Source organism: Salvelinus fontinalis, chromosome 32 (genome assembly GCF_029448725.1).
Source record: "Salvelinus fontinalis isolate EN_2023a chromosome 32, ASM2944872v1, whole genome shotgun sequence".
Lineage (NCBI taxonomy): Eukaryota > Metazoa > Chordata > Actinopteri > Salmoniformes > Salmonidae > Salvelinus > Salvelinus fontinalis.
The window spans coordinates 6,895,844-6,909,471 of NC_074696.1; the positions used below are offsets into that span (position 1 = coordinate 6,895,844).

General features: G+C 46.2%; 1 protein-coding gene across 2 annotated transcripts in view; it reads right to left on the reverse strand.

The window, feature by feature from the left end:
* Positions 1-2,583: 2,583 nt before the first annotated feature.
* The window catches only part of nup42 (nucleoporin 42), a 38,678-nt gene continuing 27,633 nt past the window's right edge, over positions 2,584-13,628 (reverse strand). Inside the window, exons 4-8 of one of the 2 annotated variants that reach the window (XM_055893260.1) lie at positions 9,924-10,000; positions 6,881-6,967; positions 6,681-6,783; positions 2,711-3,663; positions 2,584-2,611 (exon numbers count right to left, since the gene is read on the reverse strand). In XM_055893260.1, coding sequence (XP_055749235.1) covers positions 3,170-3,663; positions 6,681-6,783; positions 6,881-6,967; positions 9,924-10,000 — 761 coding nt within the window. In that variant the 3' untranslated portion in view covers positions 2,584-2,611; positions 2,711-3,169. The remainder of the gene's footprint in view (positions 2,612-2,710; positions 3,664-6,680; positions 6,784-6,880; positions 6,968-9,923; positions 10,001-13,628) is intronic. The other variant, XM_055893259.1, reaches the window with a different exon arrangement.

Below are 13,628 nucleotides of genomic sequence, written 5' to 3' on the forward strand. Positions count from 1 at the left end.
AAGCCAACTGAAAATTATTCATGATTATTATTTGACCATGCTTGTCACTTATGAACATTTTTGAACATCTTGGCATAGTTCTGTTATAATCTCCACCCGGCACAGCCAGAAGAGGACTGGCCACCCCTGATAGCCTGGTTCCTCTCTAGGTTTCTTCCTAGGTTTTGGCCTTTCTAGGGAGTTTTTCCTAGCCACCGTGCTTCTACACCTGCATTCTAGCTGTTTGGGGTTTTAGGCTGGGTTTCTGTACAGCACTTCGAGATATTATCTGATGTACGAAGGGCTATATAAAATAAAATTGATTGATTGATTGATTGATATATTGGAGATGAAGAGTTGGATTTTGCGCATGCGCACTTGGTCATAAACGATACATTATTTTCAGACAGGGCATTTTTTTCAGTTGCATGTAACTTCTTATTTCGATTTTTGTTGTTGTAAATACATACTGGCCATAGATGCGGAAGGTAAGCACCCCCTGAAATAAAAAATAATTTAAAGTTTCCCCAGCAACCCAATCTGCTGACAATGTTTTGTTGTTGCATAAACTACTTCCCACGGCTATGATACTGACCATAACGAAACAGCTGGTACATGGCAAACCATGATAGTTGTTGACTCTAGATTTTCCCTCTTTCTAAATTTCGAACGGATATTTCCATTTCTGTCCATGAAACCGCTCGCAAATGGTGTGCGCATTTTATAAATTGTGTTTTCCCCACAAATTGAATTTTTTTGGGAACTTGTGTGTGTATGCTTACCAATGCGGGCACATTGCTGCGCGTAGAAATAATAGTTGCTCGACATTGTGATCTGTTCAGCCTTTTTCATTTATATGGCGTATACCTCCGCTACACTACTTCGATACTCATCGTGAAGATTAAGTGAGTATACGCAGAATCCAGTATATAAACAAATATGCGGTGTGTATAAAACAGTGTAACTAAAATACAACGTAGAGTAGTATAAATATTGTAATGAGCCGTGTCGAGAATACAGTATTTAAATACACAGTACAAAAACACCATGGTAAAATGTATAGAATTACACGAAATGAGTTTCCGGCCTCAAAATATATATGTATGTAAATGGTGTATATGGCCAGTATGTGAATAGAAAAGGTGCGTATTTGCAATAGTTATACAGGATGAGCCATGACGAGTCCAATCAGAGAGCCTCATTCATGGTGGCTCTCTGGTACAGTGTGAATTGTATAGGACCAATGATAAAAAATAATTTATATGTTGAAAGATAATGTTTAAATAATTCCACTCTGAAACTATATAATTGTATGAAATTGATTAGAATCCTAAAACTATAATCTAATGTGTGTAGTTTTAGTCAGAATTAGAACAAGCACCTTTTGTTCCTTTTTAGTATGTAAGTGTAACAGTTCAACTTTACTCCGTCCCCTCACCCCGACCCGGGCGCGAACCAGGGACCCTCTGCACACATCGACCACAGTCACCCACGAAGCATCGTTACCGATCGCTCCACAAAAGCCGCGGCCCTTGCAGAGCAAGGGGAACCACTACTTCAAGGTCTCAGAGCGAGTGACGTCACCGATTGAAAGGCTATTAGCGCGCACCACCGCTAACTAGTTAGCCATTTCACATCCATTACATAAGCAGGGTGCAAGTGTGAAACAAATGATAAGAGGAGCTATCGACAGACGAGCTGGACTACTGTGTTCCTTACAGGACATTCTGTCTCCACCCGTGGAGGGGAGAAACTGTTAGGCTGGCAGAAAATAATGAAACATGTTGTAGATTAAACAATGTATCTGTATAGTGGAAAAAACACAAGACTGTCTGAGCAAGGCACAGCTTAAGATTTGAACTTGTATGTGTGTGCGTAGGATACCTACCGTTTGTGTGTGAAGGTATGTACGTAAGGAGCCCGTATAAAATGGATGTTTTTGTATTTGGACGTCAGAACGTTCTCGTGAATAAACACTTTGACTTTTGTAAGTTGGGACTCTTGTCTGTTTGCGTTCAACCAGAATCTTTACAAACTCTGGGTTGCAGACTGAGTAGATGAATTGAAGTTTATGAACATTGATAACGAAATTCTCATAACACCCAATAAGAAAAGGCCTCGTCTGCTGCTGTACACATGTTTTATGTTCAGATGAAATCATAAAACGGTTTTAATTTAATGAACGACAGAACAAAGTATTGTTTATACAATATACACCTGGGGGGGGGGAAACATGAGATGAAAGTAAACACAACAGCCCATAATTTGGTTCAAAGCAAAAATACCACCAACCATAATTAAAACACACTTATTTAAATTTTAAAATAGCAAAACAGTAGCCTATTTTGGTCCCTGGTACAGTCAGACCACCAGTAGTGTGTCTTACATTCTGCTCCCCCCCTTTAATTTTAAAACATGGCATGGCATTATTACCAGGAACACCATCTTGGTTGAAACACGACATCATTTAGAATGAGATGGGATCAGACCACCTGCATATTAACAGGGGGGGGGGGGGGGGGGGGGTTGAGTGGTGGGATCAGACCACCTGCATATTAACGGGGGGGGGGGGGGAATCAGACAACCTGCATATTAACGGGGACGGGGGGGTTGAGTGGTGGGATCAGACCACCTGCATATTAACGGGGGGGGGGGATCAGACCACCTGCATATTAACGGGGGGGGGGGATCAGACAACCTGCATATTAACGGGGGGGGGGGATCAGACAACCAGCATATTAACAGGGGGGGGTTTGAGTGGTTCCATGGTGGGATCAGACCACCAGCATATTAACAGGGGGGGGTTTGAGTGGTTCCATGGTGGGATCAGACCACCAGCATATTAACAGGGGGGGGTTTGAGTGGTTCCATGGTGGGATCAGACCACCAGCATATTAACAGGGGGGGGTTTGAGTGGTTCCATGGTGGGATCAGACCACCAGCATATTAACAGGGGGGGGTTTGAGTGGTTCCATGGTGGGATCAGACCACCAGCATATTAACAGGGGGGGGTTTGAGTGGTTCCATGGTGGGATCAGACCACCAGCATATTAACAGGGGGGGGTTTGAGTGGTTCCATGGTGGGATCAGACCACCAGCATATTAACAGGGGGGGGTTTGAGTGGTTCCATGGTGGGATCAGACCACCAGCATATTAACAGGGGGGGGTTTGAGTGGTTCCATGGTGGGATCAGACCACCAGCATATTAACAGGGGGGGGTTTGAGTGGTATCTGTCCCAGGGTGAACCTCTTCCCTCCAAACTCCTTCAGCTCCTCTTCACTCAGCTGGCTCTGGGGGGTGAAGAGACTGTCTGCTGGGGCCATAACCCCAAACCCTCCACTCGCCTGTCCAAAACCACTTGCAGCCACTGGCGCTGCACTCCCGAAACCACTCCCTCCAAATGCTCCTCCTCCACCAGTGGTCGTCGAGGCGAAGCTAAACCCGGACGCAGAGGCAGGAGCTCCGAAACCGGCTGTAGTTGGCTCCTTGTTGGCAGCAGGGGTGGCAAAGGAGAAACCTGTTGCCGAGGGAACAGTGGTGGCCATAGAGCCAATCCCAGTGGGAGCTGGTGCGACGGCTGCTGCAGGACTACCGAAACCAGAAGCTGCACCTGGTCCAGCAAAGCTGAAATTACTGGCACCTGTGGTGTCCTGGACTGGGGCCTGGGCCGGCACTCCGAAACCTGAGGAGATGAAGGAGAGTCCAGTTTGAGAGAAGTAGCAGATATATAAACTCAGCTAAAAAAGAAACGTCCTCTCACTGTCAACTGCGTTTATTTTCAACAAACTTAACATGTGTAAATATTTGTATGAACATAACAAGATTCATAAACTGAACAAGTTCCACAGACATGTGACTAACAGAAATGGAATAATGTGTCCTTGAACAAAGGAGGGGGGGGGGGTCAAAATCAAGAGTAACAGTCAGTATCTGGCGTGGCCACCAGCTGCATTAAGTACTGCAGTGCATCTCCTCCTCATGGACTGCACCAGATTTGCCAGTTCTTGCTGTGAGATGTTACCCCACTCTTCCACCAAGGCACCTGCAAGTTCCTGGACATTTCTGGGGGGAATGGCCCTAGCCCTCACCCTCTGATCCAACAGGTCCCAGACATCCTCAATGGGAATGCGATCCGGGCTCGTCGCTGGCCATGGCAGAACACTGACATTCCTGACTTGCAGGAAATCACGCACAGAACGAGCAGTATGGCTGGTGGCATTGTCATGCTGGAGGGTCATGTCAGGATGAGTTTGCAGGAAGGGTACCACATGAGGGAGGAGGATGTCTTCCCTGTAACGCACAGCGTTGAGATTGTCTGCAATGACAACAAGCTCAGTCCGATGATGCTGTGACACACCGCCCCAGACCATGACGGACCCTCCATCTCCAAATCGATCCCGCTCCAGAGTACAGGCCTCGGTGTAACACTCATTCCTTTGACAATAAATGCGAATCCGACCATCACCCCGGTGAGACAAAACCGTGACTCGTCATTGAAGAGCACTTTTTGCCAGTCCTGTCTAGTCCAGCGACGGTGGGTTTGTGCCCATAGGTGACGTTGTTGCTGGTGATGTCTGGTGAGGACCTGCCTTACAACAGGCCTACAAGCCCTCCGTCCAGCCTCTCTCAGCCTATTGCAGACAGTCTGAGCACTGATGGAGGGATTGTGCGTTCCTGGTGTAACTCGGGCAGTTGTTGCCATCCTGTACCTGTCCCGCAGGTGTGATGTTCGGATGTACCAATCCTGTGCAGGTGTTGTTACACGTGGTCTGCCACTGAGAGGACGATCAGCTGTCCCGTCTTGTCTCCCTGTAGCACTGTCTTAGTATGTAGTATGGACATGGATATTGCAATTTATTGCCCTGGCCACATCTGCAATCCAGATGCCTCCTTGCAGCATGCCTAAGGCATGTTCACGCAGATGAGCAGGGACCCTGGGCATCTTTCTTTTGGTGTTTTTCAGAGTCAGTAGAAAGGCCTCTTTAGTGTCCTAAGTTTTCATAACTGTGACCTTAATTGCCTACCGTCTGTAAGCTGTTAGTGTCTTAACAACCGTTCCACAGGTGTATGTTCATTAATTGTTTATGGTTCATTGAACAAGCAGGGGAAACAGTGTTTAAAACCTTTACAATGAAGATCTGTGAAGTTATTTGGATTTTTAACAAATTGTCTTTGAAAGACAGGGGTCCTGAAAAAGGGACGTTTTTTGTTGTTGTTGCTGAGTTTACATCATCATCCTACGAGCCCACTGTCCTCCTATCCCTCAGGCACAAACATTGGCACTCTCTCATGGAAACCTTCTGTTCAACATAGGAATGAAGAGGATTAGAAACGCAAGTAAATATTTAAAGGACAACTGCATGTCCCACTAACATAGGAGTTACAGAGGGACTTAGCCAGTCAATATAGGAGTTACAGAGGGACTTAGCCAGTCAACATAGGAGTTACAGAGGGACTTAGCCAGTCAACATAGGAGTTACAGAGGGACTTAGCCAGTCAACATAGGAGTTAGAGGGACTTAGCCAGTCAACATAGGAGTTACAGAGGGACTTAGCCAGTCAACATAGGAGTTACAGAGGGACTTAGCCAGTCAACATAGGAGTTACAGAGGGACTTAGCCAGTCAACATAGGAGTTACAGAGGGACTTAGCCAGTCAACATAGGAGTTACAGAGGGACTTAGCCAGTCAACATAGGAGTTAGAGGGACTTAGCCAGTCAACATAGGAGTTACAGAGGGACTTAGCCAGTCAACATAGGAGTTAGAGGGACTTAGCCAGTCAACATAGGAGTTACAGAGGGACTTAGCCAGTCAACATAGGAGTTACAGAGGGACTTAGCCAGTCAACATAGGAGTTAGAGGGACTTAGCCAGTCAACATAGGAGTTACAGAGGGACTTAGCCAGTCAACATAGGAGTTACAGAGGGACTTAGCCAGTCAATATAGGAGTTACAGAGGGACTTAGCCAGTCAACATAGGAGTTACAGAGGGACTTAGCCAGTCAACATAGGAGTTACAGAGAGACTTAGCCAGTCAATATAGGAGTTACAGAGGGACTTAGCCAGTCAACATAGGAGTTACAGAGGGACTTAGCCAGTCAACATAGGAGTTACAGAGGGACTTAGCCAGTCAACATAGGAGTTACAGAGGGACTTAGCCAGTCAATCAATCAAGTTTATTTTATATAGCCCTTCGTACATCAGCTAATATCTCAAAGTGCTGTACAGAAACCCAGCCTAAAACCCCAAACAGCAAGCAATGCAGGTGTAGAAGCCAGTCAACATAGGAGTTACAGAGGGACTTAGCCAGTCAACATAGGAGTTACAGAGGGACTTAGCCAGTCAACATAGGAGTTACAGAGGGACTTAGCCAGTCAACATAGGAGTTACAGAGGGACTTAGCCAGTCAACATAGGAGTTACAGAGGGACTTAGCCAGTCAACATAGGAGTTACAGAGGGACTTAGCCAGTCAACATAGGAGTTACAGAGGGACTTAGCCAGTCAACATAGGAGTTATAGAGGGACTTAGCCAGTCAACATAGGAGTTACAGAGGGACTTAGCCAGTCAACATAGGAGTTACAGAGGGACTTAGCCAGTCAACATAGGAGTTACAGAGGGACTTAGCCAGTCAACATAGGAGTTAGAGAGCCTCCATGTCTGTATTGTATTCCTATGAAGAACACAGACTACAGGTCTTACCCGTTCCAAAGCCGGATGGTGCTGAGGACCCAAAGCCGGTCACTGGTGTCGACCCAAAACCTCCAGACGCTGCCTGTGGTGCTGGGTTGTCCAGCTCTGCAAGCTGGGTGAGACGAGAGACTATTACTCACCTTGTACATATAGGGGCTTTCTATTTGTCTTGTCGTATTACTACAGGACGTAGTGTGTGTGTGTGTTACCATAGCGACTCTGGTGTTGCCGCTCATAGCCCTCAGCTCCTGGACTCTGCTTCTCCATTGGTTGACCAGCTGATTGATGACGTTAACCTACAGACACAAGGCTGCTGTCAGTATTGATTAATGACGTTAACCTACAGACACAAGGCTGCTGTCAGTATTGATTAATGACGTTAACCTACAGACACAAGGCTGCTCTCAGTATTGATTAATGACGTTAACCTACAGACACAAGGCTGCTGTCAGTATTGATTAATGACGTTAACCTACAGACACAAGGCTGCTGTCAGTATTGATTAATGACGTTAACCTACAGACACAAGGCTGCTCTCAGTATTGATTAATGACGTTAACCTACAGACACAAGGCTGCTCTCAGTATTGATTAATGACGTTAACCTACAGACACAAGGCTGCTCTCAGTATTGATTAATGACCTTAACCTACAGACACAAGGCTGCTGTCAGTATTGATTAATGACGTTAACCTACAGACACAAGGCTGCTCTCAGTATTGATTAATGACGTTAACCTACAGACACAAGGCTGCTGTCAGTATTGATTAATGACGTTAACCTACAGACACAAGGCTGCTGTCAGTATTGATTAATGACGTTAACCTACAGACACAAGGCTGCTCTCAGTATTGATTAATGACGTTAACCTACAGACACAAGGCAGGCTGCCGTCAGTATTGATTGATGACGTTAACCTACAGACACAAGGCTGCTGTCAGTATTGATTAATGACGTTAACCTACAGACACAAGGAATGCTGCTCTCAGTATTGATTAATGACGTTAACCTACAGACACAAGGAATGCTGCTCTCAGTATTGATTAATGACCTTAACCTACAGACACAAGGAATGCTGCTCTCAGTATTGATTAATGACCTTAACCTACAGACACAAGGAATGCTGCTCTCAGTATTGATTAATGACCTTAACCTACAGACACAAGGAATGCTGCTCTCAGTATTGATTAATGACCTTAACCTACAGACACAAGGAATGCTGCTCTCAGTATTGATTAATGACCTTAACCTACAGACACAAGGCAGGCTGCTCTCAGTATTGATTAATGACCTTAACCTACAGACACAAGGCAGGCTGCTGTCAGTATTGATTGAAATTCATTTCTCAGTAAAAAAGACACACAGAAATATATATGTAATGTAGTGCTCTCTGGAATCACTGTTGGGGACAAGGAACTAAACCCCATAAACTTCTCACTGGGAGCTGCACTGCAGCTTCTCCAGCCTCTCCTACATGATGTGTGACCTCTCTCCCCTCTGCTCCAGCCTCTCCTACATGATGTGTGACCTCTCTCCCCTCTGCTCCAGCCTCTCCTACATAATGTGTGACCTCTCTCCCCTCTGCTCCAGCCTCTCCTACATGATGTGTGACCTCTCTCCCCTCTGCTCCAGCCTCTCCTACATGATGTGTGACCTCTCTCCTCTGCTCCAGCCTCTCCTACATAATGTGTGACCTCTCTCCCCTCTGCTCCAGCCTCTCCTACATAATGTGTGACCTCTCTCCCCTCTGCTCCAGCCTCTCCTACATAATGTGACCTCTCTCCCCTCTGCTCCAGCCTCTCCTACATAATGTGTGACCTCTCTCCCCTCTGTTCCAGCCTCTCCTACATAATGTGTGACCCCTCTCCCCTCTTCTCCAGCCTCTCCTACATGATGTGTGACCTCTCTCCCCTCTGCTCCAGCCTCTCCTACATGATGTGTGACCTCTCCCCTCTGCTCCAGCCTCTCCTACATAATGTGTGACCTCTCTCCCCTCTGCTCCAGCCTCTCCTACATGATGTGTGACCTCTCTCCCCTCTGCTCCAGCCTCTCCTACATAATGTGTGACCTCTCTCCCCTCTGCTCCAGCCTCTCCTACATAATGTGTGACCTCTCTCCCCTCTGCTCCAGCCTCTCCCACATTATGTGTGACCTCTCTCCCCTCTGCTCCAGCCTCTCCTACATGATGTGTGACCTCTCTCCCCTCTGCTCCAGCCTCTCCTACATGATGTGTGACCTCTCTCCCCTCTGCTCCAGCCTCTCCTACATAATGTGTGACCTCTCTCCCCTCTGCTCCAGCCTCTCCTACATGATGTGTGACCTCTCCCTCTGCTCCAGCCTCTCCTACATAATGTGTGACCTCTCTCCCCTCTGCTCCAGCCTCTCCTACATGATGTGTGACCTCTCTCCCCTCTGCTCCAGCCTCTCTTACATAATGTGTGACCTCTCTCCCCTCTGATCCAGCCTCTCCTACATAATGTGTGACCTCTCTCCCCTCTGCTCCAGCCTCTCCCACATAATGTGTGACCTCTCTCCCCTCTGCTCCAGCCTCTCCTACATGATGTGTGATCTCTCTCCCCTCTGCTCCAGCCTCTCCTACATAATGTGTAACCTCTCTCCCCTCTGCTCCAGCCTCTCCTACATAATGTGTGACCTCTCTCCCCTCAGCTCCAGCCTCTCCTACATGATGTGTGACCTCTCTCTCCTCTGCTCCAGCCTCTCCTACATAATGTGTAACCTCTCTCTCCTCTGCTCCAGCCTCTCCTACATGTGTGACTTCTCTCTCCTCTGCTCCAGCCTCTCCTACATGATGTGTGACCTCTCTCCCCTCTGCTCCAGCCTCTTCTACATGATGTGTGACCTCTCTCCCCTCTGCTCCAGCCTCTCCTACATAAAGTGTGACCTCTCTCCCCTCTGCTCCAGCCTCTCCTACATAGTGTGACCTCTCTCCCCTCTGCTCCAGCCTCTCCTACATGATGTGTGACCTCTCCCTCTTCTCCAGTCTCTTCTACATGATGTGTGACCTCTCTCCCCTCTTCTCCAGTCTCTCCTACATGATGTGTGACCTCTCTCCCCTCTGCTCCAGCCTCTCCTACATGATGTGTGTATATCAGAGGGGTTGGTTAAAAGCAGAAGACAAATGTCTGTCTCATATGTATCAATAAAGTTTTCATGACATTGAATCCCAGTGCAGATGGCTTCATGTTATACTGTTTTTATGCAGATTAGGGGATATGCATGTGATTCTACTCACATATCCCTGCAGGTCTCCTGATGGCTTGGTGTTGTAGTACTCCAGTCTCAGCTCCTCTGGAGAGAGCTCTGTAAACCCTGCACAGAGGAGAAGAAGAGAGCTCTGTAAACCCTGCACAGAGGAGAAGAAGAGAGCTCTGTAAACCCCGCACAGAGGAGAAGAAGAGAGCTCTGTAAACCCTGCACAGAGGAGAAGAAGAGAGCTCTGTAAACCCCGCACAGAGGAGAAGAAGAGAGCTCTGTAAACCCCGCACAGAGGAGAAGAAGAGAGCTCTGTAAACCCCGCACAGAGGAGAAGAAGAGAGCTCTGTAAACCCCGCACAGAGGAGAAGAAGAGAGCTCTGTAAACCCCGCACAGAGGAGAAGAAGAGAGCTCTGTAAACCCCGCACAGAGGAGAAGAAGAGAGCTCTGTAAACCCCGCACAGAGGAGAAGAAGAGAGCTCTGTAAACCCCGCACAGAGGAGAAGAAGAGAGCTCTGTAAACCCCGCACAGAGGAGAAGAAGAGAGCTCTGTAAACCCCGCACAGAGGAGAAGAAGAGAGCTCTGTAAACCCCGCACAGAGGAGAAGAAGAGAGCTCTGTAAACCCCGCACAGAGGAGAAGAAGAGCTCTGTAAACCCCGCACAGAGGAGAAGAAGAGAGCTCTGTAAACCCCGCACAGAGGAGAAGAAGAGAGCTCTGTAAACCCCGCACAGAGGAGAAGAAGAGAGCTCTGTAAACCCCGCACAGAGGAGAAGAAGAGAGCTCTGTAAACCCCGCACAGAGGAGAAGAAGAGAGCTCTGTAAACCCCGCACAGAGGAGAAGAAGAGAGCTCTGTAAACCCCGCACAGAGGAGAAGAAGAGAGCTCTGTAAACCCCGCACAGAGGAGAAGAAGAGAGCTCTGTAAACCCCGCACAGAGGAGAAGAAGAGAGCTCTGTAAACCCCGCACAGAGGAGAAGAAGAGAGCTCTGTAAACCCCGCACAGAGGAGAAGAAGAGAGCTCTGTAAACCCCGCACATAGGAGAAGAAGAGAGCTCTGTAAACCCCGCACAGAGGAGAAGAAGAGAGCTCTGTAAACCCCGCACAGAGGAGAAGAAGAGAGCTCTGTAAACCCCGCACAGAGGAGAAGAAGAGAGCTCTGTAAACCCCGCACAGAGGAGAAGAAGAGAGCTCTGTAAACCCCGCACAGAGGAGAAGAAGAGAGCTCTGTAAACCCTGCACAGAGGAGAAGAGAGCTCTGTAAACCCTGCACAGAGGAGAAGAAGAGAGCTCTGTAAACCCCGCACAGAGGAGAAGAAGAGAGCTCTGTAAACCCCGCACAGAGGAGAAGAAGAGAGCTCTGTAAACCCCGCACAGAGGAGAAGAAGAGAGCTCTGTAAACTCCGCACAGAGGAGAAGAAGAGAGCTCTGTAAACCCCGCACAGAGGAGAAGAAGAGAGCTCTGTAAACCCCGCACAGAGGAGAAGAAGAGAGCTCTGTAAACCCCGCACAGAGGAGAAGAAGAGAGCTCTGTAAACCCGGCACAGAGGAGAAGAAGAGAGCTCTGTAAACCCGGCACAGAGGAGAAGAGAGCTCTGTAAACCCTGCACAGAGGAGAAGAAGAGAGCTCTGTAAACCCTGCACAGAGGAGAAGAAGAGAGCTCTGTAAACCCGGCACAGAGGAGAAGAAGAGAGCTCTGTAAACCCGGCACAGAGGAGAAGAAGAGAGCTCTGTAAACCCTGCACAGAGGAGAAGAAGAGAGCTCTGTAAACCCTGCACAGAGGAGAAGAAGAGAGCTCTGTAAACCCCGCACAGAGGAGAAGAAGAGAGCTCTGTAAACCCCGCACAGAGGAGAAGAAGAGAGCTCTGTAAACCCCGCACAGAGGAGAAGAAGAGAGCTCTGTAAACCCAGCACAGAGGAGAAGAAGAGAGCTCTGTAAACCCCGCACAGAGGAGAAGAAGAGAGCTCTGTAAACCCCGCACAGAGGAGAAGAAGAGAGCTCTGTAAACCCTGCACAGAGGAGAAGAAGAGAGCTCTGTAAACCCCGCACAGAGGAGAAGAAGAGAGCTCTGTAAACCCCGCACAGAGGAGAAGAAGAGAGCTCTGTAAACCCTGCACAGAGGAGAAGAAGAGAGCTCTGTAAACCCTGCACAGAGGAGAAGAAGAGAGCTCTGTAAACCCTGCACAGAGGAGACCAGGTTCAATGCTGTCCACATCCATTCAATATACTGGAGTTAACATCACAGCCAATCTAATATAGCCTAGTACTACTACTACTGTTACTACTGCTGCTACTACTACTACTGCTAATATTACTACTGTTACTACTGCTGCTACTACTACTGCTGCTACTACTGCTAATATTACTACTACTACTACTGTTACTACTGCTGCTACTACTACTGCTGCTACTGCTAATATTACTACTACTACTACTGTTACTACTGCTGCTACTACTACTGCTGCTACTACTACTGCTAATATTACTACTACTACTACTGTTACTACTGCTGCTACTACTACTGCTAATATTACTACTACTACTACTGCTAATATTACTACTACTACTACTGCTAATATTACTACTACTACTACTGCTAATATTACTACTACTACTACTGCTAATATTACTACTACTACTACTGCTAATATTACTACTACTGCTAATATTACTACTGTTACTACTGCGGCTACTACTACTGCTGCTACTACTGCTAATATTACTACTACTACTACTACTACTGTTACTACTGCGGCTACTACTACTGCTGCTACTACTGCTAATATTACTACTACTACTACTACTACTGTTACTACTGCTGCTACTACTACTGCTGCTACTACTACTGCTAATATTACTACTACTACTACTGTTACTACTGCTGCTACTACTACTGCTAATATTACTACTACTACTACTGCTAATATTACTACTACTACTACTGCTAATATTACTACTACTACTACTGCTAATATTACTACTACTACTACTGCTAATATTACTACTACTACTACTGCTAATATTACTACTACTACTACTGCTAATATTACTACTACTACTACTGCTAATATTACTACTACTACTACTGCTAATATTACTACTACTACTACTACTGCTAATATTACTACTACTGCTACTACTACTGCTAATATTACTACTACTGCTAATATTACTACTACTACTACTACTACTACTGCTAATATTACTACTACTACTACTGCTAATATTACTACTACTGCTAATATTACTACTACTGCTAATATTACTACTACTACTACTACTACTACTACTGCGAATATTACTACTACTACTGCTAATATTACTACTACTACTGCTGCTAATATTACTACTACTACTACTGCTAATATTACTACTACTACTACTGCTAATATTACTACTACTACTTCTGCTAATATTACTACTACTACTACTACTACTACTGCTAATATTACTACTACTACTACTGCTAATATTACTACTACTACTGCTGCTAATATTACTACTACTACTGCTGCTAATATTACTACTACTACTACTGCTAATATTACTACTACTACTACTGCTAATATTACTACTACTACTACTGCTAATATTACTACTACTACTACTGCTAATATTACTACTACTACTACTACTACTACTGCTAATATTACTACTACTACTACTGCTAATATTACTACTACTACTACTACTACTACTGCTAATATTACTACTACTACTACTACTACTACTGCTAATATT